General features: G+C 40.2%; 1 protein-coding gene across 3 annotated transcripts in view; it reads right to left on the bottom strand.

Moving 5' to 3' along the window:
- The window catches only part of Fancd2, a 728,399-nt gene that overhangs the window by 66,630 nt on the left and 634,268 nt on the right, over positions 1-27,501 (bottom strand). For all 3 annotated transcript variants that reach the window (XM_068387949.1, XM_068387938.1, XM_068387943.1), the window contains 4 exons: positions 26,554-26,666; positions 26,268-26,427; positions 21,463-21,663; positions 6,284-6,384 (listed from right to left, as the gene is read on the bottom strand). In XM_068387949.1, coding sequence (XP_068244050.1) covers positions 6,284-6,384; positions 21,463-21,663; positions 26,268-26,427; positions 26,554-26,666 — 575 coding nt within the window. The remainder of the gene's footprint in view (positions 1-6,283; positions 6,385-21,462; positions 21,664-26,267; positions 26,428-26,553; positions 26,667-27,501) is intronic.

Genomic DNA, 27,501 nt, shown 5'->3' with positions numbered 1-27,501 from the left:
ATGTCAACGGAGGGTGCAGCATGAACATGCGTCTGGCAGGGTCGACTGCGCATCGGTGGTGGAGCTCTCACAGGTGGAGTGTGGGAGCAGGCAGCCGCAGTATCTGCTGAGCACAACCGTGGCAGGTTGTAGGTTAACAGGTGCAGTGTCAACCTTCTCAGCACGATACTCCTGCATGAAGGAAGCAAGCTGAGACTGCATATCTGCAGTATGGACCACTAGGGTCTATAAAAGACGGCAACAAACGGAGCTACTGTCCGTTGTGACTGAGGGTCTAAAACAGCTGGTGCGGCAACAGACGGAGTTACTGCCTGTTGCGGTACCACCTTGCCTCTCTCGGAAGGTGTGCACAGGGTTGCCAGGTTGGCCTTTTTTTAGGCCAAAAAACCTCGAATTTGACCTTTTTTAATTGGCCTTCAGTAATATCATGAAAAATATGCGGATATTAAGTACTATATATTTGGCCTTTTTCTACATATAGGTTGGCCTTTTAAAGCTTCCGTTGTTTGAAAGTTGGACTTTTCTCATATAGAAAATCTGGCAACCCTGGGTGTGCAGTCGTCGAAGACTGCAGCGAGTCCGAACTGACCCAGTGGCTACACCTAGGCCGTTGGACTTGCGCGGAAGGGACCGACCTGCACTTAAAAGCTGCAAGTTTGGTCCATGGTTTCTGCGAGAAACCTCTTCCGCAGACGAGGAATAAATGGGCTCTCTCGTCTTTGTGTGGGTGGGGTGATCACGTCGGCAACGTGTGTAGATACACCCGAAACCACGGAGGGAAACGTCTGTTCGTCGATCAAGGCCTGTGGAACCCATAAGTCCTTCGACATTACTTCTCCCCTGTGGCATGGGAGCTTGTAAGAGGTAACGGACTAGGTGAACAACTGGCACGAACAGACGAACCCTCGAACGCAACACTGTAACACTTTGCGCATATCACTTTATCACTTTTGATTTTCTGTTTGCACTTATTTCACTGAACTCGAAACTTTAAGTGATTTGTACCTGAAACACGCAATCCTATCCTTCATTAAAAGGTAGTAATTGCGAAAACAGTTTTACAATGCAACAGAAAAACATAATGAAAGATAAAGAATTCAGTGGCTGGAAAAGAGACTAAACACAAGATCAAATAAACTACGTTTAAAATCTCTCACCGCATAAAGCCTGGGAACAAGAATAAAACTCTAGAAACGTTTTACCTTCTTCCCCTATAGCGACTAGGGAGAAGAGTAAAAAACGAGAACAACGTTACCCGCTTGAACGAAACGTTTATTCTCCTCTCTCTCCCTCCGTCTCTATCTCTCTCTCTCTCTCTTGACTTAGAACCTGAGAGATGAGCCCAATTATATATCGTTAAAACATATTATTTGTTAAAGGAAAAAAACTGAAAGGTTTCCCAAATAAAAAGTTCCTTTATTAGAATTAAAACCATTTAAGCTAAGAAAGAATGAACGAAACGCTAGAATCGGTTTACTCTTACTGCAACGTGAAACCGTGAAATACTCTCTCTCTATCGTAACGATAGAGCGCATGTTGAACGTTCTGAACGTCAACAACTGCGGAGACTAAACTAAACGTTAGTTCATCTTTGAAAACAGTACGAGACTATCAAAGAAATTCTTTCAAAAACATTAAAATTAAAAAAGTATACATTCTTAAAAGGAAATACGATATGACGGGCTCAAAGTTAATTAACTTCGGTTCCAAGTAAGGACCGCCTACTATTAGGAAAGGTCGCATATAAACAAACATAAAAATAATTTTTTATAAGTTTATAATAAATGGAAAGTTAATCGAAGAGGCCTATAAATGGCGGAGAGATATAAAATAAATAGCAAAATTACCAAAAACCTAAACACACTTCCGTCTAAGGGAAGGGTCGGTCATTTAAAAGTGAAAGAGAGACCATACTCTCTTCGTGACCAACACTTCCGTCTAAGGGAAGGGTCGGCCATTTAAAAGTGAAAGAGAGTCCATACTCTCTTCGTCACCATAATTAAATCTATCCAAAACGAGTTCAAGTTTTGAAATGAAGATAAAACCCCTGCATAGCGAAAGCTCAAAACTGGAATAGTGTACTTCACCAAAACGTTGTGAAAACAAATCCAGTTAGGGACGGCGTATTTAGTAGGTCTTGCCTGTGGCACGACAGAGGAAAAATTGAGTTCTTGTTGACAAGAAGTACTTGAGTACCTGCTCACAGATGGCGCTGTTGTGTACACCCCCACCTGTATAGCGATCGCTGGCGTATCCCGACCTTAGATTTCTGTCGGGCAACAGAGTTGACAGCTACATGATCATCGGGTAAGATTAATATTGAAAAATACAATGTTCTTGTTAAAGTTTGTACAAAAGGAAATTGATAAATGTAAATTCAAACAAATATGAATTCTAAATTTTGTATTTTTTTCCTAGTCATACAAAACTAATTCCTTTAATTACTTCTGCAATAGATGAAATTGGTCATTTTAAATGAATAACAAGCATTTATCTGACTAGAGAGGGTGCAGGGCAACACTCCAGTCCTCCTCTGTCAGTTCTCTATTGACTTTTAATACTTCAACCCAAGGCTTAGAGGGGTGGCTTGAGGAGGCAAGTTATATTGAAGGACTACAGTTTGAATGACTATGAAAAATACAATTTTTTTGTAAAATTAGCTATATGTTCCTACGCAACATACAAACCCTTGTCCTTTAATTACGAGACTCACTGCTATGAGGATTGGAAGTCCTCTTGGAACCAAAACTGGGAGGTTCTGTAACTTTTCCAAGTGTTCCAGGCTTGATCTGTGGAGAAGTGAAGTGAGGACACTAACACCCCCAACCTGATTACCACAAAGATGATAAACTGATACGCCCAGGGACATACAATGAATTTTACCATACCATGTAAAAGAAACCCTGGCTCGATGGGGTCGGTAAGAACCAAATACCATGCACTGTATATGAATAATGGGTAGGCATTGGATTCACCATCACCCAGTTTGAATTGGGGATAGAGAGATATACTTCTTCAGTAACAAAGAATGGTGCTCTGAAGTGTAACTTACCAGCATATAGTCTGATCAGCTTGTAATGCCTCAATGGCTGAACCCCAAGAAAGGGGCAGAAGATGGAGAAGAGCCAGTTATACATCTTTCATTCTTGACTCGTCAAAACTTTACCGTAGGTGAAATTCAATCTGTCCCATGAGGGAACAGGTCTTACTACACATTGGTTTCAGCAGCCATTACAGATCCAAGTATATAGGTGTCGAGGGACTTGTGGGTACATTCTCACAAATAGAAGGCTGTGAAGGTTATCTGCCTTTTCCAAACACCTGCCTTCCTCACTTGGCCCATCGAGAGGTTTTTTTTGAAAGCGAGAGTGGGGGCATTACCCCTGACTTTGTGAGCTATAGTCCTCGCTGACGCTTCGACTCTCTTGTCAGTCACGCCATAAGCTTTACAGATCGTCTCACAAAGTCAGTGTTTCTTGACACCTCTTTCTTGGATTTAGCAGTGCTAACAAAAAGTTTCCAACACTCAGGCCTGATGTGTTGGGTCATTTTCAGATATCATGACAGAGCCCTCACGGCTCCTAGGAAGCCGAGAGGTCTAAGATCTTCAGTTGATAGACCATACCCAAGGCTGGGAAGTTACTTTTGATGACCGCGACCGAGAGATGCTTCTTTTGGCAAAGGAAGAGGAGGAAATCCATGATCTGTGCTAAAGATGCCCTTCAACAACTCCAAATCACAGCAGTTGGCTCACTTAGCTTGGTGGACACCTGTATAGGACTCATGGAGATATCCAGATATCTCCTGTACAGTGCCTAGTGAAAAGCCTTTTGCTTGGAGATACTTGATAGTCTCCATCCGTGAAGAGCTAACAACTCCATGGACCGGTGGTACCTCTGCAGATATAGCTGATAGAGAAGAATGGGTCAAGGGGTAGATCTCTTGGAACCTCGACCAGGAGAGCAAGAAGATCGGAATACCATCTGGGAGCCACAGGGTTATCCTGATACCTGGTGTAATCAACACACTCTTGATTACTGGATGGATCAGGCTGAATTTAGTGAAGGCATAGATGTCCGGGTGATCCCATGGATGTTGGAAGGCATCTGTAAACACTACCCATGGGTCAGGAATGATCGGATGCGAGTAATTGAATGTGACACTAGATCGTCCTTGACATCCTGTGACACTGACACAGGATGGAATGGGGGATCCCTGTTGATTACCCAGTGATCTTTCAGACACTACTGAAGTGATCACTGGTGATTTTACCCTTTCTTTCACTGCAATAGCTTTGTCCCTCATGTGGCATATTAAATTTATATGGAGGTGTATGGCAATGAGATATCATAACTACATTGTTTCAAGTCTTCTCTTTGCTTTGGCTTTGAACGCACATGTTCTACCCATGAATCCTGTAGTTTTTTATTATCTAATTGATTATTTACAACATCCTTATTAGTTTATAACTGCAAGATTAACAGGGGATGTTTTCTGCTGAAATTGCTATGATTTCTTGTGAGGAGTGTTTAAGGGATTAGAGATAGCTAATATATCAACCACTTCTTGGAAGGAAGACCATGCAGTCCCAAGGAGGGTCACAGAACACACAGATTCATCAACCTGAAAAAGGGACTCTCCTTGAGGTGGAGGCTAGGGGAAATGGGAAGGCCACCACTCTTACCCAAATGGCTTCCAGAGGAAACTGACAGGGAAGGGTTGAAGGGAAGCATACTGGGGGTCAGAAGGAAAGGTCAGGAGTTTATCAACTTTGAGGATGACTCGAAAGCTGTTTTAGTCCTCTTCTACCTCCTATTGCTGTACGCCACCCACTGGGAGGGTGACGACTTCTGACACTCATCGCAAGAGGAAACCTGACTGCAGGAGTGACCTCTGTAGCCAGGTAACTAAAGGGTAGGATTCCTCTCCTTTGCACTCATGAAGGTGCTACACTGATGATCTGACAACCTCGGGCAGGTCTGCATCTCCACAAAGATACACACAATTGCCAACACACTAGGAAGAAAAGAAAACAATAGATTAAATTGGCAATACTCCAGCAAGCGGGAATGTCTGACCTCACTAACAGCTGCTATCAAAGTGACTTCTTAGTGAGCTAGCGGGGTAGGCTTCCCCACTCCCGGCCACTTGTTTACACCTCATTATAAAATTTCAACTGCTATCTACTCCACATTCATTTTTATCTCTTCTTCATAAAGGACAAAAGGTTTTATGTATGCCAGAACAAAAATACATTCTATTTGATTTATCAGTCATCACTAAATTCCTTAAACACTCCTCTCAAGGAAGCATTGTAAATTCAGCAGAAAACATACCCCATTATTCTTGGATTTAAAAGCTAATAAGGATGAAGTAAATAGTCCATTAAAATTAAAAAAACTAACTGGATTCATGGGTAGAACACTTGAAACGATACAGTGTTACGATATCTCAATGCCATGTACTGTCATATAAACTCAATACTCCACTTGAGGGGAAAAACTATTGCAGTGAAAGGAAGTATGAAATTATTTATTTTAGGGTAGATATTCACATTTAACCAGCTTCAAGAATGAAGTATATGAATGCCAGGGGAAGTTCATAAAAATAACAAACAAGTATGCAGAATTTCTCTACAGAAAGAAGGAAATATCTTGGAAAGACGACTAAACATGAAAGAAGGCGCATGCAGTGAGTGGATACTAAGGCACACACAGTAAGTGGATACTAGAGATGTATGTAATTCCTAGACACAAAGCAGAATAATCGGTAAAGTTCAAAGCAGGAATGCATATGGAGATACTCATGATAGATAACACAACTCATGATAAATGGACTGTAATGAACAAAGTAGATTTGTACATATAGTATATTTAATCTATTACTGTCCATCAATGTTATGGCATTCTTTAATATTTTTATATTCAATGACAACTGGTTACAGGTAACAGAATACATGCATGCACATCATAGGTTAGTCATCAAATGAAAGGGATGTAAATTACAATAATTACAAGCTTGGCCAAAATTGCAATTATGTAGGTTCAGAAGAGGTGATGGTTGCAACAGTGACTCTTTAACCAAAATAAACATAATACATCACTACCAGGATTACTAAGTGTTCTATCTTATCATAAAAGTACAAAGCATATGAATTATTGATTAACTGATAAAAATCATGTTATGGCATATTCTACTAACAGAGAAGAGGTTACTGCTAGTGTGAGAACTAAAACATAATACATACTGGAAAAAATGGCTACCATATGAACAGCTTCCTTACCTCCAAAAGTGAATATATATGCTGATTATAAGCAGAACCTTTCTCAGGTTCACCTCCTTTGCTGTACCATTCTCTTTTCAGTAACTCTTCCACAACCTCCACTGGAATGATCATAAATAATAATTTCAAATGAAATATTTCTTTGCAAATTTCAACATATAAAAATAATTTTTTCAATATAAATTGGACTAAAATTGAAATTTTTCATAAAATGAATAAAGGAAGTCATCATGAAAGTTTCCCAGTCAATCACATAGTCCATTTAGTGCACTTAAGTGTTGTACTAAGGGGACTGTCCGCCATGGTGCTTTGACATACCTACTTTCAGAAATCAAAAATAGTTTTATTGCTTCTATGTATGCGTAAACATATCGTATATGCTCTCCAGAAGTTTCAGCCCATTATTTTTACAAATAACGAAGATATAGCAGTCTTTAAATGATGACATCATCCTTACTGTGTTGTCTGCATGATCGAATTTGACAGAATCGTCTTTGTGTTTATTTTTGCATATATATATATATCTCTCTCTCAAATTATTTTAAATTGCTATTTATAAAAATACTATAATATCAATGTTCAACTCACACACACACACACACACACACACACACACTCTCTCTCTCTCTCTCAATTTGAACTGCCATCTATATCAACCAAATGCTATCACTCCAAAGTTAAATTCATAAAATAATTCATGATTCTCTCTCTCTCTCTCTCTCTCTCTCTCAGGTTTCGAAATCTCGTACTTATGGCAGAAACGGAAGGCATTGGTAGAGGGTAGGTGAATGAAAACTACCAGCTACGAGAACAGCAGCCAGAGTTTCCAAAGACGTATAGAAGTTACAATGCATGTATTTGTTTACTTGAAGTTTGTATGTACATTGTGTTTTCATAATGTCCTCGAGAACTTTATAGCAAGGCCAATGTTAACTAAGGTCATAGAAAGAACAAAAAGTAAGAAGAGAACAAGAAAAAGGAACCAAGAAGAGAGGGAAACATGAATAAGAGTACAAAGCTGAAAGCTGCTAACTAAAACACTGGCAACAATGAGGGATTGCTGGCAACTGATGACATAGTAATAATAAACTGAGGGTTTAAATACCTCGTTTAGGGTACGTTTATGTAGGAATAAACAATAAAAGATATCATAAAAATGTTATCTTGATTTCTTTAAGAAAAGAAGCGAAAATTTGTTGCAAATATTTGGGAGGTCATAACTCAAAAACATACTTATTCACACTTAGGTACACTTTTCTCACTATTTATTGTTCGTTATTAGAGAGAAAGATATAATTGAAAAGAATAAAAATTTCCCAATTTTGTTAGATGGAATTTTGATACTATTCTTACTTTCTTTTTCACGATTACTTTGCATCTAGACGAGGAAAAAAAAATTTGTAAAATACAAAACCCAAAGGAAAATCAAAATTCCGTCTCACAGAATTGTTCGGTTTATTAAGTAGTTTTTATGGTATGAGATTCAATACAATTGGTGTTGTATTAGTAGGGAAAAATGTACCCAAATTTTTTTTTGAAATCATAATTTTTGCTAATAAATCAAAGTTTTTTTTTCATCACATGACTTGAAATTTTTATATGATGAAGGTATCATATATACTAAAACATATATAGAAATGGTGTATTTTGGATCATTGGAAAAAAAATGGCGGACATGGCGGACGGTCCCCTCAAGGAAGTAGTCACTGTGTGCTTGCATTTATGTTTATGAATGCTAAAAATGATAAAAATACTAGGGACAACTGGAACGTGTTAGGAAAAATGATAATGATTCGGAAAGAAGGAAAGTAGTCAATGTTTGACTACTGTAATCAAATTTGATAAAAAAAAATCAGTATAAAAATTGTAAACACTTCATAATATGTAGATGGGGAAACCAGTGAAATCATGAAAATATAAAATATTCATATGTAAATTTATTACTGAAAATTTCAAGTCAAGAATTTTACTAGTATTTTCCAGAGTAAACTTTAAATAAAATGAATTGTAAAATATAAAGTCATACGTTATATAACAGCAATATGGTATAAGCTAATTTCTCCACTATGCAAGTTGATCAAAAAGGATTTAAAGTTCTGTGGTGAGGTTCAGCAAAAATTGAAATAACTTATTTTCTAGTCATATCCTCACAGACTTGGGAAGGTTTGAAACCTGCTAGGATCAGACTTGATGAATACAGTAATGCACTTACTTTACTGTACATCAATTCCTGCTTTTTTTCAATTCCTGAACAAATCAACAACCCGACAAACACAAATCTTCGTCAATTAATATCAATGTTTCATAACTTCCAACAGTAATAAAAATCATTTTCTGAGATAAAATGACAAATTTAAGAGTAATTCGTAATTTTCCTAATTGTACAAACCTTAAGTTTTTTACTAGGAGTATATTCAATGTGAGCTGGTGTTCACAGCCATAAAATACTTGAGCGAGGTGGCAACCAACCTCCTAACAAGGGGGATAGCAGGGGAGACTCCCGCTCAACCACTTTTGATTGCATGCAGGACTTACTGGGGGAAGGTGATGGCAGGGTAAGTATGTGTAAAGAACATGATAAATTTAAAGTAATTTGTATTTTTTATAACGATACAAACCTTGACCTTTTTATTAGGGAATATACTTTCGGCGAGGCTGGAAGACTAGCCAATAAACTTTTAGCGAGTTATGACTAACCCACCACTAGTTAGCTGGGGGTTAGGGGGTAGTATTGGGTACCCTGCTCACAAACTCACAAAGTCACCTGCGTTGTCTCGTCTCCTTTGATTGCAGCCAGGACTTGCGGGGGGGGGGACAGGTGATGGCAGGCCAATTTTGTATAGAGTGCTCAAGGTTTATATCGTTAGGAAAAATATAAATTACATTAAATTTGTCATTTGTTTTGTCACTAAATATAAACTCTCTCTTTCTTTATTAGGGAACTCACCCTTAAGGTGGGTGGAAGTCCTAACCAACTGGTTGCTTTTTGACCAAGAGTTTCCCAACGTGCTGCACACAATTAAGAGGAAAACCCTGACACCTCACTAAAACTTCGTGCAATAGCATGCTTTAGTGGCTCAATCCCACCTCGCCAAGGGTTATGGGGGTGTAACAAATATATGTATATATAACAGGTTACACAAGGCAAGTGGTTATACGTGCAGACAGTTGAGGCCAGCTTGCTGTGTATTGTAGGTGATGTGCCCCGAGGGGAAAAAAGAAAGAAAGAAAGATGATGCTAGTCACTCTTATCATTCCTCCCAGACTTAATCCCTGGTAATGCCACCCTCAATCATGTGCTACTTGTCCATCAAGGAGCTTGAGGTGATTAAATCACTTATTGTGTAGCCACCACAGGTTCGATGGAAAACATCTCCATGATCCTCTGGTTTACACCTTGCAGGAAATAGGTGGTGAAGATCTTCTGACGCTTCTTTACGCCCACTTGATAAACCTGCATCACAGTAGTTTCCTTGAGACGCCCCTAACATCGTGAGCTCGTTGGTTTCCGAGGTTGCAAAGGAGAGTCATGATTCAAGAGGTACTCCATGACCTTGCGAATCCACGCTGAGATCGAAATCTCTCCAATTCTCAAAGCTTTAACCTTACCTGTGCTACTAACATCTTTCCACTCAGGGGCGAGCCCCTGAAGCTCCTTAGAGGTAACATCTTAAGCACCCACAATGGGCATAAAAGCCATTGGTCTGGATTATCAGCTATCATGAAGCCTTTCAATCTGAATGGGATCAAATCTGGGATCCATTGCTGCTGGATTTTTAGATCTTGAGACACTCGGAAATGAAGTCCCAACTCTAGAATGGGAGACGTCGATGACATAAGAAAAGCTGTGTCGCTTATTAAATCTTCTGGCCCAGGCCAGGGTGAGCAGGAACGTCGTCTCAAGTGTTCAGTGAAGAACTGATGTTGACACAATGGCATCAAGGTAGCTCCTTTCCAAGATCACAGTAAACTAACCATGTTCCATGTGGGTGGTCTAACCTCTGATTGAGGACAGGTACATTTGAGACTCCGTGTGAGGATAGACAAATCCAACGAAGGGGAAATACCTTTTCCGTCAAAGGCTAGGCTCAAAGCAAAGCAGTAGCCTTTGACCGGTGAGCCCGAGAGGAGACCCCTTCCTGAAGAGTCAAATGGACTCTGCTATCACTCGAGTAGTGGTGTCGAGAGGGGTGATACCCTTCCACTACCTAAACTACAGAAGGCTGCCTGCACTGCTAAGTGGACTTTGGTTGATAATTTCAGGGGGGTAACTGGACACATGTTTTGTGACAGGTTGCGTAACAGCCTCTTGCCGTTGGATATTGAATAACCTCCCAGTATGAAGTCGCAGTGAAATCTAGGGCTTGAGGAAAACTTCCCGTGAGGTTGTCTTGGAAGATCATGAGGTGGAGAGGGATCTCTCGGCTGAGAAAAAGTGTAGAAGGTTCGGAAACCATTCTGTCTGGTGCCACCTTGGAGCTAAGATGATCATCAATTGGCCTGGATGCCCTTCATTGTTGAGCTATCTTCTTACTAGGTCAACCAGATGGGAGGGGGAAGCACATCGACATCTATGCTGTCCCCTGTTGTCGGAAGGCCCCTAGTCGAACGTTTGGGGGAAACGGTACTGACGAGCAGTACATCAGAAGCTTGATAATCAGAAACTGATGCGGATAGGTCTACTGCCAGTGAATACCCACATAGTCGGGACTCTTCTGGGTACCTGAAGATTGACAGACCACTCAGACGCTACTATCCGAGTCAATACTCGGATTGTATACCAGAATATCTCCCTTGTCTGCGATGAGCAGGGTTGAAAGGGTGCTGACTAGTCTTCGACCAACCTATTTCCACAGTTAGTTGGCATAGGTGCTGTGAAGAGGAACTTCCCTGATTGTTTAAAAATAAGCCATACCCAAGGTGTTGTCACTCATCAACACAATGGAGTTTCCTGAAGGAAACTGTTGAAACTGCAGGAGTGATGGAACTGCTGGATGACCAGAAAACTGCTCTCAGTTCAGGATGTTCATGTGGCTATGATGTTAGGAATCGGACCAGAGTCCGGAGGCTGTGTGATGTTACATGTAAATAACCCCCTTTCTTGAAGTGTCTCTGAAGAGCATCGATACCAGGGGGGGAAGGTGAAAAATCTAACACCCCTGAGGAGATTGGGATCTGACACTCCCCCATTGGTCACCCAGTGCTCCAAGGAGGAGAGGTGTCCTTGTCATACAGAGTAACTGATGAGATACAGTAGTAGTAAATCTTCTTCAGTGTTTCTAAACTGCTCTCACAAGAAGACTTCACTAGTCTGACGTTAGAAAAGTTCCTAGGAATAGCAGTTTTGTGTTGGCTGCAGGGATGACTTCTCAAGATTTAACTTCAATCCTCAGATTGTGGCAAATCCCAAGAAGCCTGCTCGATGTTGAAGAACAGATGTTAGAATTAGCAAGTCGTCCAAGTGTCTTACCAGACGAATGCCATACCGTGAATCCCGCTTGACACTAGGGAGGAAAACTCCATGAAGAAACGAATGAGGTGCGCCCAAGTCGAAAAACTACACTTCAACTGGTATTACTGGTCATATAGGATGATTCTTAGATCTTTCCTTGAAGACGTAATAACTGGAATTTGGCGGTAAGCATCCCAATTTCATTGTATTTGTGAAGTGTTCAGGTCTGACTGCTCGTCTGATCGTGCCTGTTGTCTTCGTCCTGAATGAGGTTTGTTGAACAAACGTGTTCCGGGAGAAGAGGTCGAATACTGGAGTCCAGTTTACTGGTGCCTTGCTACAAGAAAAGTCAACTGTAAAAATTCAAAGACTCTCTGATGAAATAACGTAATCAGGCATTGATGATGTAAATCCTGAGTTCGGACATCAGTATTGACGTTTGGATTTGCGTAGATTGTAGAGAAACCCACCATTGCACCTCAATAGGTGGGTGGATCTGTGCATGTCTTTCTCTCCAAACTATGGATATTCTGTCCCTGTAGTCAACCTTAGTCACTCAGTGAGGTTTGCGAACGACTCTTGTTCGCATAAGCCCTTGTAGGAGAAAGCTCTTCATTCAGCTTGTATTACCTGTTCACGAGCTGGAGTTCCGTGTATGTTAATCCTCAACACTTCCATGGGAGGTTGGCGATCGGTCCTGTGCTTTCCAAAATTAGGATTCACTACAGGGACCGAAGGAATCCTGCTAGTTGGATGAATCCTGTTGGTTGGATGAGCCATGGTTGAAGAAGAGACAAGTACTCCGAACCCATAGGAGAGGTACCGCAACCATTAAGGAGAAAAGCTAAGTCGCGGACAAGAAAGATGTTGTCCCTATAGTAATTTGGACGATGCTTCAGACTTCGCATTCCCTCTGCTAGCTGAGCTAACTTAGGCTGAGGGAGAGCAACCTCACTAGATACAGATGAACCTGACAGAGGTTAAACTCTGGGTTGGCTGTACAGTAATACCTTGAGATATGAGCTTAATGCGTTCCGGGACCCGAGCTCGTATGTCAATTTGCTTGTATCTTACTTTACGATTCAACCATCGTCTAATTCACCGCCTCCTATCCTGTATGATTTTATTTTCACCCCATGCCCTTATGACAATTTTTCCCATATAAAATGACTAAAAAAAATAATCTGTTCCCACCCTCTGAAAAAACACCTAAAAACAGTATATTACAGTAAAAAAACATGTTTTTAATTGTTCTGATTCACATTCTACGCTCACAAAATAACATACCTATGTACTGGTTATGATCTGCAATACAATGTGACATATTATGGAGTTCTTAGCTTCTAGACAGACGGCAGCGGCTAACGGCAGTGTGTGCGGAGGAGGAGGAAGAGAGAACGGGGAGGAGAGAGACTTGACGGCAACACCTTCGGTACACTACACTTTTGTAACACTGCGTAACATAACTTAAACTTTAAATTTAACTTAAATGAAATTAGCTTACTGTACACTCTTAAAAATAAATGTTAATCTTACGTTACACTAAACTTAATTCTAATTTTGTTTTAATTTTCATTTTTTTTTACTTTTCTTCTTCCGGCTTGGCTTTTTTTGCCTCGCATTTTGACTCGCTTTTACCTTCACTTTTGCTGGCCTTTTTAAAAGGAACCTATCTAGGGATGTTTGCTTTTGTCTCCCCCTTCAAAATTTTTCGAAAATGACGTACGCAAGTGTCGTCACAAAAGGCTAACGCACGACCACACGCCAACTTGTCCGGGTGCCTCTTTTCCATAAAATCAGAAAACTCCTGCCACTTCGCTAACACGTCTTTGATTTCTGTCGTAGAAAGGCGGCCCTCGTCTTTCACCTCCTCCTCGCTACTGAGCTCCTGCAACACCTTCAAATGTTGCATCTCCTGGAGCTCGATCAATTCCTGTGTCGTGAGCTCTTCCTCAATCTCCTCGACAAGGTCGTTAACGTCTGCCTCATCTACCTCCAGCCCCATGAACTTTCCAAGAGATGCGATTTCATCCACCACAATAGGTTTGGGGTCATCAGGGTCTGGCGTATTGAACCCTTCAAAGTCCCTCTCAGCGATGGAAGTTAGCCACAATTTCTTCCTTGCTGAATTAAGAGTTCTTCGTGTGACACCCTGCCATGCATCGCCAATAATTTTTAAGCAATGGATGATATTGAAATGTTCCTTCCAAAACTCACGGAGGGCGAGTTTGGTGTTGTCTGTGATATCGAAGTATTTCTTGAACAAATGCTTCATGTACAGTTTTTTAAAGTTGGAAATTACTTGTTGGTCCATGGGCTGGAGGAATGGCGTGGTGTTGGGCGGGAGATAAAGGACCTTGATGAACCTGTACTCATCAAGAATGTCCTCTTCGAGACCAGGAGGGTGACCAGGAGATATTTCATTGGCAAGTTTTTCTTGGCCCAATATTTTTTGACTGCCGGACCAAAACACAGATTAACCCATTCTGTGAAGAAATGCCGCGCAACCTAAGCCTTAGCATTAGCGCGCCACATCACTTGCAGTTTTTCTTTCAAGATCCTTTGGCTCTTGAAAGCACATGGGTTTTCTGAGTGGTACACCAGCAGTGGCTTGATCTTACAGTCACCGCTGGCATTGGCACACAAGGCTAGAGTTAACCGGTTCTTCATGGGTTTATGGCCAGTAGTCTCTTCTCCTCTGCCGTGATGAATGTCCTCCTGGGCATCTTCTTCCAAAAACGGCAAGTTTCATCGCACTTGAACACTCGTTGGGGAATGTATCCTTGTTCTGCGATAACTGCGGCAAAGGTTTTGACAAAGTCCACCGCGGCTTTCGAGTCGAAACTTGCTGCTTCCCCATACCTCACAACCGAGTGTATCCCAGTCCGTTTTTTTAAATTATCTAACCAGCCACAACTGGCTTTGAAGGTTTCCGCTGGTGTCAATGTCTCCCCTCTCTCAGCTGCTTGCTTTCCTTTCAAATCATCGTAGATTCTGCTGGCCTTTTAGCAGATGATAGTCTCTGTTATGCTATCTCCCGCCAACTGTTTCTCCTTTATCCATATTAAAAGAAGCCTCTCCATCTCGTCATGGATATCACTGCGCAGCTTGGAAAGGATGGTTAGTCCTTTGGAAGGCTTGGTGCTCTTTATAGAGCATCCCTCTACTTGAGGATGATACACATTGTTGATGGACTCCTTTCATATTGGCGAGCCAGCTCAGTCACTCTTACACCACTCTCATGTTTTTAGATTATTTCAAGCTTCATTTCGATTGTCATCATACGCTGTTTTTTTTCACTACCCTTGTTTGCACTCGCTTGCTTTGGACCTATTGCTTATCAACTTAATTCTGTACTGATTAACGCAAAAAACACGTAAAAAATGTAAACACTACAGCCGATGCTCGGAGATAACTTTACATGACAGAGATCCGACGGGAAAGACCGAGCTTTGCTGTCCTGGTGAGCAGCCTCTCGCACACTCGGCCACCTAGCGGCCGCATAGAAAACCGTCTCGTATCCTCGTATCTCAAATTTTTCTAGTATCTAGGGGTAAAAATTTGCTTGAAATTTTCCTTTTATCTCAAACTTCTTTTATGTTGGGACACTCGTATCTCAAGGTATTACTGTATTTAGCCTTCATAGAGGAGTACCCCGAGGATGGAGGATCAAAGTTGCTCTTGCAAAAGTCTTGAGGGAGCCCAAGCCAACAGTGACAGGGAGACAAGATGTAACGATGAGAGGATTCCTCGAATCTATTTTTGTAAATACAGTATAAGCATTAGCTGATTCAATCCCCTAGAAAATTGGAGATGAAAAAAGGAAAACCCAGAAGGGTTATGTTTTACAAGACTGTTGTTCTATGTAGGCATCACACAGCGAGAAGGAGATCACAAGGAATCAGAACCCGAAATCGTGTAAGTGATCCGATGAGTTCAATAACTCATGGAGATAAGTTCGAGAAAATAATCCTGAAGGATTATGTTTCTCAAGTCTCGTTCAGAATTCAGGGAGAGGCGGCAGGCGCAAGTGATAAGAACAACTCTATTGTAGCTATCGTTGTGTAGTACTATGTTCTACCTTCCTGGTGAGGTCCGGCGGTGTATAGGTGAGAGTGCATGCGTGACTGACGCAGATCTTGTCATCCATTAAATGAAGATATCCTCTTGTGAGGTAACCCACTACCAAACCAAGTGACCAGAATAAGGTAGTAATAGTAGAGGTCCGATGAGCATTCGCGAGAGCTGAGGACTGGTGAACCGATGAAGCAGCTTGCGCATCCGCGGGCCATTTAAACATCTGTGCATGGCATCTTGTAGTTGTGTAGAGAGAAGTTCATATGATGAAGTTCTAAAAAGATGTATTGCATCAGGAATCCGTTACCACAATACTTGTGTGAAAACAAGTTCTGAGTGGCGAGTGAGGTATTGAGCACCAAAGTTGACGAGTGTGCTGTACCCCTTTTACCACTGGTGAATGCTGGGTTACATTCCAAGAAAAGTATGCGCACTGAACGCCTTCAAATGTAGGTTGAGGTAAGCGCTACCGAAGTTGCGCGACTCATAGAAACCGTAGGTTGAAGTCTTATGAGCTGCTGCCGTAGAGCACACATCGGAGTAGCGCACTTCTGTGTGCTACTGTGGTCGTGAGTGCTAGCATTGAGGAGGTAGTACTAGCTCTTGTTCTGGACAAAGAGTCAAGAGTGTATTGTCTAGGTGAGGAGACTCGATAAAGCGATCGCTGAAGCAATATGGCTCATGCGCTATTGTGTATGACGAGTAGAGAAGAAGAGAGTCGCTGGAAAGAGCAATGCATCTGCTTGCTGTGAGGATCTCCGCCGGTAGCGTCTCTGCAACCCTCGCCAGACATATGATGTCGGCATTGACCCCCAAAGAGTCAAGGCCTCCGAGACTCATCGCCGACTGTCAGCGATTCTACCTGCAAGCGGGAAGTTTGCTGTTCATCAAAGGTGGAGGGAAAGTCGTGAGCTGGGCAGTGCTATGACAATGAATAGTAGTCCTTTTTCTAGGAGTTGTCATAAGCTGGCATGCAGTGGCATTTTGGAAAAATTGGTCGTCAGCTGGAGACTGGTCACGGCTGGTCAGCGCTGTCTCATCGTTGGTCCTGAAGAGCGGTAGCAAACAGAAGGGCGATCACCAGTAGGGGAATTGTCAAGCGCTAGATTGCGGTTGCTGGGCTTCCAGAAACCTAGTAGTGAGCTGTCGGGTTATCATGAGCTAATGAGTGATCACCGGGTCGCCAGTAGGTAGGCAGTGTAGCATGGGCAATGCTCTACTGTCAGCGTTGCGAGCTTATTGGCGAGATCCCTCTGATCACGAGAAGATCGTTCACGCTAAGTCAGCAAAACTGCGTTGATCGCCAGGATTCCCTCAGGAGTGTGACGAGTGCTCCTGTGAAGACATGAAGCAGGAACTAGGTGAGGCAAGGAGACAGGACTAGCTGAGTCTACTAGGTGAAACGAGTCAACTAGGCAAGATGATTCAGCTGGGCGAGACGAGTCCGCTCAGCGAGACGAGACAGCTGGGCGAAACGAGTCTACTGGGCGAGACAAGACAGCTGGGTAATCTAGAGGGGCGAGTGAAAGCGGAAGAACGCTGGAAGCGTCAAACTTGCTGGGGGTGAGCAACATGCATTTTCTGCTCCGAGGGATTAGAGAAAGGCATGGATGGGTCAAATAATTCTCTTTTAGTCCCGCACAGCGGAGACCAGTCTGGGAGGACCGAACCCATGTACGTACAGGAAAGGTGTCCACTGTGAGTATTAGGAACAAGCTTCGGACTTTACCATCCTTCTGCCGTCTGAGCAAATTCAGAACGAGGGAGAGTGCCGCTGTCAGCACAATGATCAGGAACTGCCGAGGGCAAAAGCGATGAAGATAGTGATGGGGCAGGAACCGTAACTTCCACAGGGACAGGTCCTAGACTCCTTCGGTGCAAAACCTTTGGAATCTGTGGGAGGATCAGAAACATGCTTCGGACTTTGCTCTCTCCGCTGACACCCCCTGCTGTGGAGGACAAAGCCGCGGTGCTTGGGGAAGCAGGGGAGTCCTCCAGCCTAAGGGTTGTACAGCGTCATACGGAAGAGATCGTAAGAAAAGGCTTCTTCACCCTCGAGGAAAAAACCGACACTATGCCATCTCCTAAACAGCAATATTCATACCTGGAAAAACAAACAAAAAACTAAAAGAACAAATTAGTCAAAGGCCAGACAAAAAAAGGTTTGGCGATGGAGAAAGACCGAATCTCCAGTCTCCAGCGAGCCAAAAGCAAAAGCAAAAGTGATGAGACAACACAGGTGTGTGTGAGTGGGATACTGTAGCCGGTACTACAACCTATCCCCTGCCCCTCTAACTAGCGGTGGGGTAGTTACACTATACCTTGCTAAAAGTCTTATGGCTAGTAATAAAGAGCGAAATGGTTTGTAATTGGTGACGGAACAATTCAGGTTTGTAATTTAGGAAAAATACAAATTACTTCCAAATTTATCATTTGTTCCGACATGAATACAAACCCTTGTTCTTTACAAGGAGATTCACCGAAATGTGGGTGGAAGTCCGTTTAACTGGCTGAACAATTACCCAGGATTGACACATCTGAGCAGAGGAAGGGTGGGATGTGAATCCTGACACCTCATGAACCAGTTGGTTTGATAATACCAGAGGTCAATGATAATACCAGAGGTCAAAGATCAGTGAGTGGGAAACTGTTCTATGATTAAAAGGTTTGAGAATAATGTTTAACTTACACTGAAACCCATGAACCCAACTCCCCATTTGCTATGAGAATAAGGATGTTCCAAAGTGTATATGAGAAAATAATAAGATATAATCAGACATATTAGCAAAAGATGGGGCTTACCTGCAGTCAATGGAAGCATGCTTGCAGTGTTCTTGCATGCTGTGCCAACAGGAGGGGAAGATGAAGATAAGAAAAGGACAGTCATTCCATTACATTCACCCCAGACTGCAACTGTAACCGCTGTCCTCGATAACTACTAATTGTCCACCACACGGCATATGTAAAAGTTGATAAAGGACCTGTGTGTCACGTCTTACAGGTAATGGAAGGTGAAGGTTGTCAGGTGCTTACACACGCCTGTTTGCAATACAGTACTTGCAACTCACTAGTTTCTCTTAAACACCAGGGATCGCTGATCCCCTGATATCCTAAGCTCTGGGTCACCTTCCTTGGTGGTAAAAGAATAGATCTATAACATGGCAAAGGACCTGCCTGATCCAAGAGGAGATTGTGTTCTTTGCAACCTTCCTCTTGACCCTGCCTATACTGACAGGACGTTGCTTGAAATGTGGGCAAGCTCTGCTTGTGTGTTTGAGGTAGCGCCTTAGAACCCTCACAGGACAAAGTAACAGTCGATCCTTATCATCAGTTACTACTAGTAGACTTGCTATCTGGAACGGCTTGAATCTAGCGTCCACCACAACCAGATTTTGAGTCCTGGCAATAAAGTAAGGAACAAAAATGAGAGCAACTTTGATTGGGCCATGTTGTAGGAGATACCACGAAGCTTGCTCACTCTTCGCAGAGGCAAGTAGGAAAACGGTCTTGAGGGTCAAGTTCTGGTCTGAGGCTCCAATTAACAGTTCATAAGGAACTTTCTTCAGAGAACAAACTCTAAGCACATTCCAAGACAGAGGTCTCACTTCAAGCTAAGGGGAAGATAACTCAAATTTCCGTGTGAGCGTTGACAATTCTGCTAAAGAGGAAATAGGAATCGCTTTCAGTCTAAAGATCTGGCTCAAGGCCGAGTAATAGCATTTCATAGTTAAGACTGAGCTGAGTTCTTCCTCTCAGAGATACAATAAAAACTTGGCAATCAGGCTCTAAGAGGAAAACACCTCTTCTACGACAACCACCACATTAGATTGCCCACTTTGCGATAGAGGATTTCCCAAGGTATCTAGACATCGTTTTCGCCACTGGTTGTGAAAAGCCTCTCCGAGTGAGATGTTGGATAACCTCTAGGCATGAAATTGCAGAGATGCAGCTGCTCTAAGGCATATCTTCATGTGAGGTTAATGAAGAAGGTCGTGCAAGGGGGCAACACACTCAGAACATCCATCAGCACCAGCAGGAGGAGGTTCGGGTACACGGGTACCCTTCTATGAGTTGCCACAGCAGAGCTGAGTCATGGTCAGGTTGGACAAGGATCTCATTTTTTTGCAGAGCCTTTGAATCGGACAAAAAGTGGGAATTTTGCATAAGCATCCATGTCCTCCCAAGGATGTGGGAAAGTGTCCTAAAATGCTGCCCATGGATCTGGTACAGTACTAACGAGCAGTACATCGGAAGCTTGTGGTTTAGGGACGTTCAAAACATGTCTATTAGAGGCAAACATCACAAAGTTGGGACTCTGGTTGCTGAGGAGCCAAAGACCATTCAGGTCCAACTATCTACGTATTTTGGCTCAGGTTGTCTGCAAGGATGTTCTTACCTGGGATGAACTGGGCTGAGAGTGAGATCTTAATGGGTGACGAATCAGAGGAGGGGGAGGGTTGATGAAAGACACAACGTACCCTGCCCAAAGGACACACACTGTCCAGGGTTCAGCCCCTTAGCTCTCCCAACACAGCCACCTGATTTGCAGGTATCTCCCCAATGGTGATGTGGTGGGGGGAATATCCTCTAGTGGGGCGTTGTCCATGTCTGGAAGCTCTACCTTCCCTTCCTTGCCGGACTTTTCCTTGAAAGCATTGCTTGAGTTGGGAGGGATTTCTTGGGGGTGTTCTGCCGAGAAGAGTTGGGGAATTGGGGAAGGTCTTATTCACCTGCCATTGTGAACCTTCAGCTTTAGGCACGCTCATCAGGTGCCGAAGAGGAGGGGAAGGATGAAACAGTGCTAAGGAGCAGAAAGTCCTAGCTAGACTTCCTCCATCTCTTCACTACTGCTTTGACTTCGTCCACTGGGAACAGGGATGGAGAGGAGTTACGAAGTAGGAGGACCCCCCTCTTCAGCACCTGCTTCATGAACCTAGAGAAAGAAAACAGAGGTGACAGAGCATGTTCACTCTCCAACAGACAAATCAAAAAGAGGTCGAGCAAGTGAGGGTGCTGGCTGAGCAGGAGTCTCCCTTGCTTGCCGGGAAATTGGGTGCCACCTCGTCCAAGTTTTTTATGGCTGTGAACACAAGCTCACGCTGAATCTACTACTAATAAAGAAAGAGGCTTTATATTTGTGTTGGAAAAATAAACTTCCTATAATTTTTTATTACCAAAAACAAACTGAATGTTTTATTCTTCCCTTTTTTACCATATTCAAGTTAGTTTCTAAAGAAAAGTTCTTTTCTCTAGAATGAATGATTAGACTTCATTGAAAGTTTCAGAATATGCAATACTGTATATGTATGCAAGTTTTGATACATACTTGGAAGTTTGTTTTGGATGTAGGCTTAGAAAAATTAACCATGCAAATTTTCCTTCTAATTCATCACCTGCACAGAACTAGTGATTAAATTTTCCTTACATACTTTATTAGGCACTGGTTGAAAATCATCAGTTATATCTAAAATAACAAACTGGGCCTTACAGCATCAACGTGCCCCTTAAAAAAAAATTGTCATGCTGACAGAAATTAGAAAAACTAAACTACAATATATTTGTATAAAATAATGTTGATCAAGAAAACCAAGACTTTGACCACATCTTTTCTGCAAGACAAATTAGAAAAATGAAAAAATTGCTTACTTACCAAGTTTTTCACTCAAGTTTTCACTGCAAGGGAATGCCGTGAAACTGACTAAACATTGAACTAGTGTTCTTGCCGTATCAAGATTAACAATACTCCCATGGAAGTTGGAAAGATATTTAAATGCTACAGCTGCCAACCCCTCTTGCTCCATGTTATTAACAGCATCTCCTTCTAACCGTTTTGCTACAGCACGCAGGGCATCTGTAAAGGACATTACAGTAAAATCAAGACAATGCTTTAATCAAAAATCCATTTTTGTCAAGGAATGCTACCTGAGAAATAATTCACGGATCATATACTGTAGGGCAATATTTTCATTCAAATAATGTAATTATCAAATTTTCAAACCTAAAATACCTAGTTATATAAAATACTGTAATCAGACTGTGAAGCTACACATTTTAGCTCCTAATGATGGTTATCAATCCCAGGGCCACAAGACATTATATAAAAAATTATGGCTCAAATCACTACATCATATCATTACAAAAACACTATTCAGTATCATAACATAATTTGCAATTACATTATTATTGTATAAACAAACAATATTCCATTTTGGTAGTACGTTACGGAATGTTTTCCGTACCTTGTACCTGGTTGAACTACCATACCGTAATTTCGTACCATACTCTAAATTATTTTCACGTTCCGTACAGTACACAAAAAATAACGTAAAATAATTCCGTACATCGTACCATAAGCTAACTAAATCTAAATAACTAAAATCCCCTCTTTATGAAAATTTCAAAATTAAAAGTGAAAATTATCAAGGGACGTTATATGTTCATATGTCTACATTCAGTTTTAATAATTATGATAATGATAAAAATAGTGATGATGATGATAGTATTAACAATAACAGCAATGCTATCAATACATATGATATAAATAGTAGTAGCTACTAATGTCCAATTACAATAGAACTATTACTACTGCTACTACTACTACTACTGTCATTACTACTATTATTGCTAATAACAGCCATTAATATTAGTAATAATTACAAAAATTTGCTTCAATGGTAGTTATCAAAATTACTATTCCTACGTTTTCGAAATTGGCTGAGGGTATTCACATGAGGCTTCATGAAACTTATTTTGCCAAGATTATTTTTCTTTGGGACATGTAATACTATACATGAAATCTCACTCAAAACATTTCCCAGTATTATGACCCTTTGCATACTAATTGTTCAAACCATTTCACTCTTTCCTCAAGGATCTTAGTAATAAACACAAAGTATAGAGGAGTCTAAACATCAGTGGAACTTGAACCAACACCTGACGTTACCAAGTAATTAATGACTGGAAAAAAACTTTTTTCTTCTCAACATTCATAATGGTAGCATGTATCCGAAAAATATCTTTCATTAGCTACTTTCTTCAAATCAAACATATTAGTTCATACTGAATATGTATTACCTCTTAGAAACGTGGACATCTTTTATATCATTCTCCATACCTAAATTTAGAATGTACCTCAACTGGGAAAATGTGCATTATACACTCACCTAGGTTACAGAAATGCCAATAAATGTAGCTATAACGATTATAATATCTTGTTCACATTCATGTATGTGGGCATAGAAAGAGAAAGAGAAATGTTCTTAATGTGTACTCAGTGTTTGTAAATTTGTGTGAGTGAGTGTATTTGTGGAAAGATGAGTGTGTGTGTGTGTATATATATATATATATATATATATATATATATATATATATATATATATATATATATATATATATATATATATATACATATATATACAGTATGTATATATATATATATATACATATATATATATATATATATATATATATATATATATATATATATATATATATATATGTAAGATTGGACTTGATTTTAGTTATGCCTTTGACTGAGTTAATCATGAGGCTCTTGTTTTCAAACTTAAACAGTTGGGAGTGGATGGGTTTGGTTTTTAGCATTATTATTGAATTTTTAAGTAATAGATTGCAAATTATTGTTGTTGAAGAGCACCATTAGTGAGTATAGTAATGCAGTATCTGGTGTTCCTTAGGGTAGTGTTCTTGGCTCATCACTTTTCATTCTATATACACATAACATGTAATTGACCTTGAAAAAGAGTGATTCTACAATCTTTGCATCAATTCCATCCCCTGAATGTAGATCTGGGGTTGCTGAGTCCCTAAATAGAGATCTGGCTAAAATGAGTATATGGTGCAAATTATGGGGCATGAATTTGAATCCTAAAAAACTCAAAGTATGATTGTAAGTAGGTCAAGGACAGTGGCTCCTCAACATCTGGATCTCAGCATTGATAATGTTTCTTTAACTCTGTATGACTCTTAAAAATTTACGTGCGATTCTCGATAGCAAACTTACCTTAGAGAAATACAATAGGTCTGTATCTTCCTCAATTGCACAAACAAATTGGCGATCATTCTATTCGGAAACTTTTTTAATTCTTTGTCAAGCTTGTTTCGAGTATTGTTCTCCTGTCTGGTCTTCAGCTGCTGATTCTCATCTTAATTTGTTGGATAGGATCTTACAGTTTATTAAATTTCTTATTCCTGATCTAGATACTATTCTCTGGCACCATCGTTCAATTAGTTTGTTATGCATGTTGCATAAGATTTTTATTAATTCAGATCATCCTTTAGATTTAGATCTTCCTGGACAGTTCTGTCCTGTTCGTAATACAAGGCATGCAGTTAATTCTAATACTGTAGTCAGGCCTTCTTCATCATGAGGGTCAATACTACACAGTATTCTAGAAGTTTTATTCCAGCAGTGATCAAATTGGGGAATGATCCTAATCAGGTAGTTCAACCCATAGAACTTCAAAAATTCAAACTTGTGCATTAAATATTTTTATGATGAACAGGCTGACATAAGTTTTTATAGTTGAAATATCTGTTTTGATCTTAGTTTTTAAAATATTTCATTTCAATTGTTCATTACTTCTCACATCGTTTATTTCCTTATTTTCTTTCCTCACTCGGCATTTTTTCCCTTTTGGAGCCCTTGGGCTTATGGCATTTTGCTTTTCCAACTAGGGTTGTAGCTTAGCTAGTAATAATAATAACAATGTTCAGGAATAAAAAAAGGACTATTTCAAGATTCGGAAACGGGAAATCCACCTCTCTTACTCGAGATTAAGAAAGAAAACGAGAGAAAGGGTAACTCGTAACTGTAGTAACAGAAAACGAGAACTCAATGCTCACGCTCTCATGGTTACACTATAAAGAACCAAAAGCACACAATAATATGATATAAGAATAATAATAATTGTAATAACCATGAACGAAGAATAACGACTGCGTAACAAATAAATATAAAGATATAATCTAAAACCGACCGCCTTCTCGAGGCGGGTACTTAAACTATAATAAAGCCAAGGACGTTATTCTTCGTTCGTCCAAATTGGACTTGCTAGCAAAAAATACCATAGTAAAACAATAATAATAATAATGGTCACAAATCGTAAGCGATATAACCTAGATGACAGAGTACCAGATGGGCAATATTAACTTGAAATACCAGCGAAGCGAACAACGCCACAATGGCTGCCGACGCCGAGGAAGGCCAAGCCGATCCAAAATTAAAATCCACATTATTGGAAAGAGAACAAATGCCCGGTACTGTAAAAAGCTGTCAAAACAAACTATGGTACTTAACATTGGTAAAGGTGAAGTAGTAGCGTCAGTCATGATGAATTAAAGCCAAAAACGGGAAAAAACACCAAGAACACAAACAAAAACGACTAAGCGAGCAAGTCCAAAACAGAAGGATGTCCTAGAGGGCGCTCGTGTTAGGTGTCGGTGGCGTGGTCCAAGTGTTTTTTCTAGGGCCTCTGTTACGGCCCTTCCCTTTGATGAAGGAATTATCTAAATGGAAGATAGCCTGTGAAGTGGTTTTTCACACACCCCTGCTGTATACACGACACCCACAAGGTGCTCGCGCGAGGGTAGTAACCTCTGCATTCCATGCTTTTATCTTTCTCTGGTATATTTGGAAGATTTATATCAGAAAAGTGTAAAGAAGGACCTTTTCACCGGGCGTCACAGGTCTCTCCCCAGAAATAGATTTTTCCTTCGTCAAAATCCTTTAAATAATCCAGCCCAAATACGTCTACACTCAGACTCTCCACTTACTTGACCACATGAAAAGGCATACACTGAATGGCAGAAAAGGGAAAAACCAGAAAACTGACCAAAACCAGACTCCTTTCTCTTTCCTTTCATTTAAATTTTCCACTGCTAGGCCTAACTTTAGCTAAGTGAAAGTAATCAAACATAAGCTCCTTTGATATGAGCTACACTGAACACGTTATATACCTGTGGAGGATGCGAGATCTCAAAGGGAAAACATTTTTAATGAAGATTCACTTTAACCAATAGGAGCTTATTAACTTAGCATTTGCCATAGAGTCTATGCTTTACATATTTGGATTACAAAGTGTACCTCTACCATTTCTGAAAGGAAGTGAATACTACGGTACTTAAATATAAAGAAAAATAAATTAATACAATTTGTTTGTGGTTAAAGCTACAATAGAAGGATCAAAATGGCAGCGGCTTGGAGGGGGTGCTATTTACTCCCTTGTTTGGTTCCCCAGCACCTCTTTCTCCTAGACACGAATGGCCTCATATATATTATGGACACCATTTTTAATATCTATTTTGATTTGAACAAATAAGCTAGAGTACAAACTTGGGCAACTAGAAATAGTCAATGTTTGCTCCTATATGAAACATATATATCAATTATTTTGCAATTTACAAATATGATAGAAACTAAAAAACCACAGCACTTACTTATAAGGATTTCCTTATTTTCTTCTTTTTGTAAACCAGACCACGAAAAAAAAGTAGTTAAAGTGGTGAAGAGTAAAGAATTTACAACTATGAGTGGCTGTGTATGCTCATTATACATTGCAGGGGCATCCATAACTTCATCATTATCTGCTATCAACGTCTGGAAATAATTGAAATAGCATTATCATCAGCTATAAAGCACTTGAAATCAAATCTTTCCAGATTATGAAATAAAAGTTATAAAAATTTTAATATTGAATTGGAAAGTGAAGGAATATACATATACCTGAAAGAATCCACCAATTGTTTCAAGGTGATGACATATTGGCTTGAAGAAGGTTAGAACCCTCTCTGCAATTTCACCAGGATTGAAGAGATCTATGTGGGAAAAGCCAATATCTGTGGAAAAAAAAAATTGGTATATTAAACAGAGCTTCTACCTCAAACTCATATGAAAACAAATAATTAATTACATCTCCCCGTTATAATAAAGAGCATATAAAACAGAAGTATTACTATTAGCAATATTCGTTATTGAATTTCTTTTTGAATGAAATACTTCCAAAATATTCAGGACCACTATACCACAGTACAAAGCTATGTACACTGTTTTCTTATATACTGTATCTTTATTAATTAACAATAAGCAATTTTTCAGTAAATGCTATGGCCATCAATATGATTACTGAAATTCCTGTACTCTAATCAAATAAAAACGTATATTAACAAAACTTGACTCCAAAAATATTCCCAAAAATTATACAGTAATAAATCAATACTGTTCCTTTGGGCTACCACTTTCATCTATACAAAATTCATGAATAAATACTACTGCCTTCACTAATAATATCACAAAGTGCATTCTTCTTGCGAGAAAATGTCTATACATTATTATTATTACTAGCTAAGCTACAACTCTAGTTGGAAAAGCAGAATACTAGAAGCCCAACGGCTCCAACATGAAATAGCAGCCTAGAGAGGAAAAGAAATAAGGAAATAAACTATGTGAGAAGTAATGAACAATCAAAACAAAATATCTTACGAGCAGTAACAACATTAACCCCTTAGCTGCTGATCTGTTGCACTGCAACCTACATCAGCATACCGCTTGAGAACTCCATTTGATCGCCAGTATATTAACATTCACTTGCAGCCAATAATAATGATAATACTGTATAATAATAGCAAAAATAATGTAATAATATAAGTAACAATCATCATTATCACTCTAATC

Source organism: Palaemon carinicauda, chromosome 1 (genome assembly GCF_036898095.1).
Source record: "Palaemon carinicauda isolate YSFRI2023 chromosome 1, ASM3689809v2, whole genome shotgun sequence".
Taxonomy (NCBI): Eukaryota; Metazoa; Arthropoda; class Malacostraca; order Decapoda; family Palaemonidae; genus Palaemon; species Palaemon carinicauda.
This window is presented reverse-complemented; position numbering and strand designations above follow the sequence as displayed.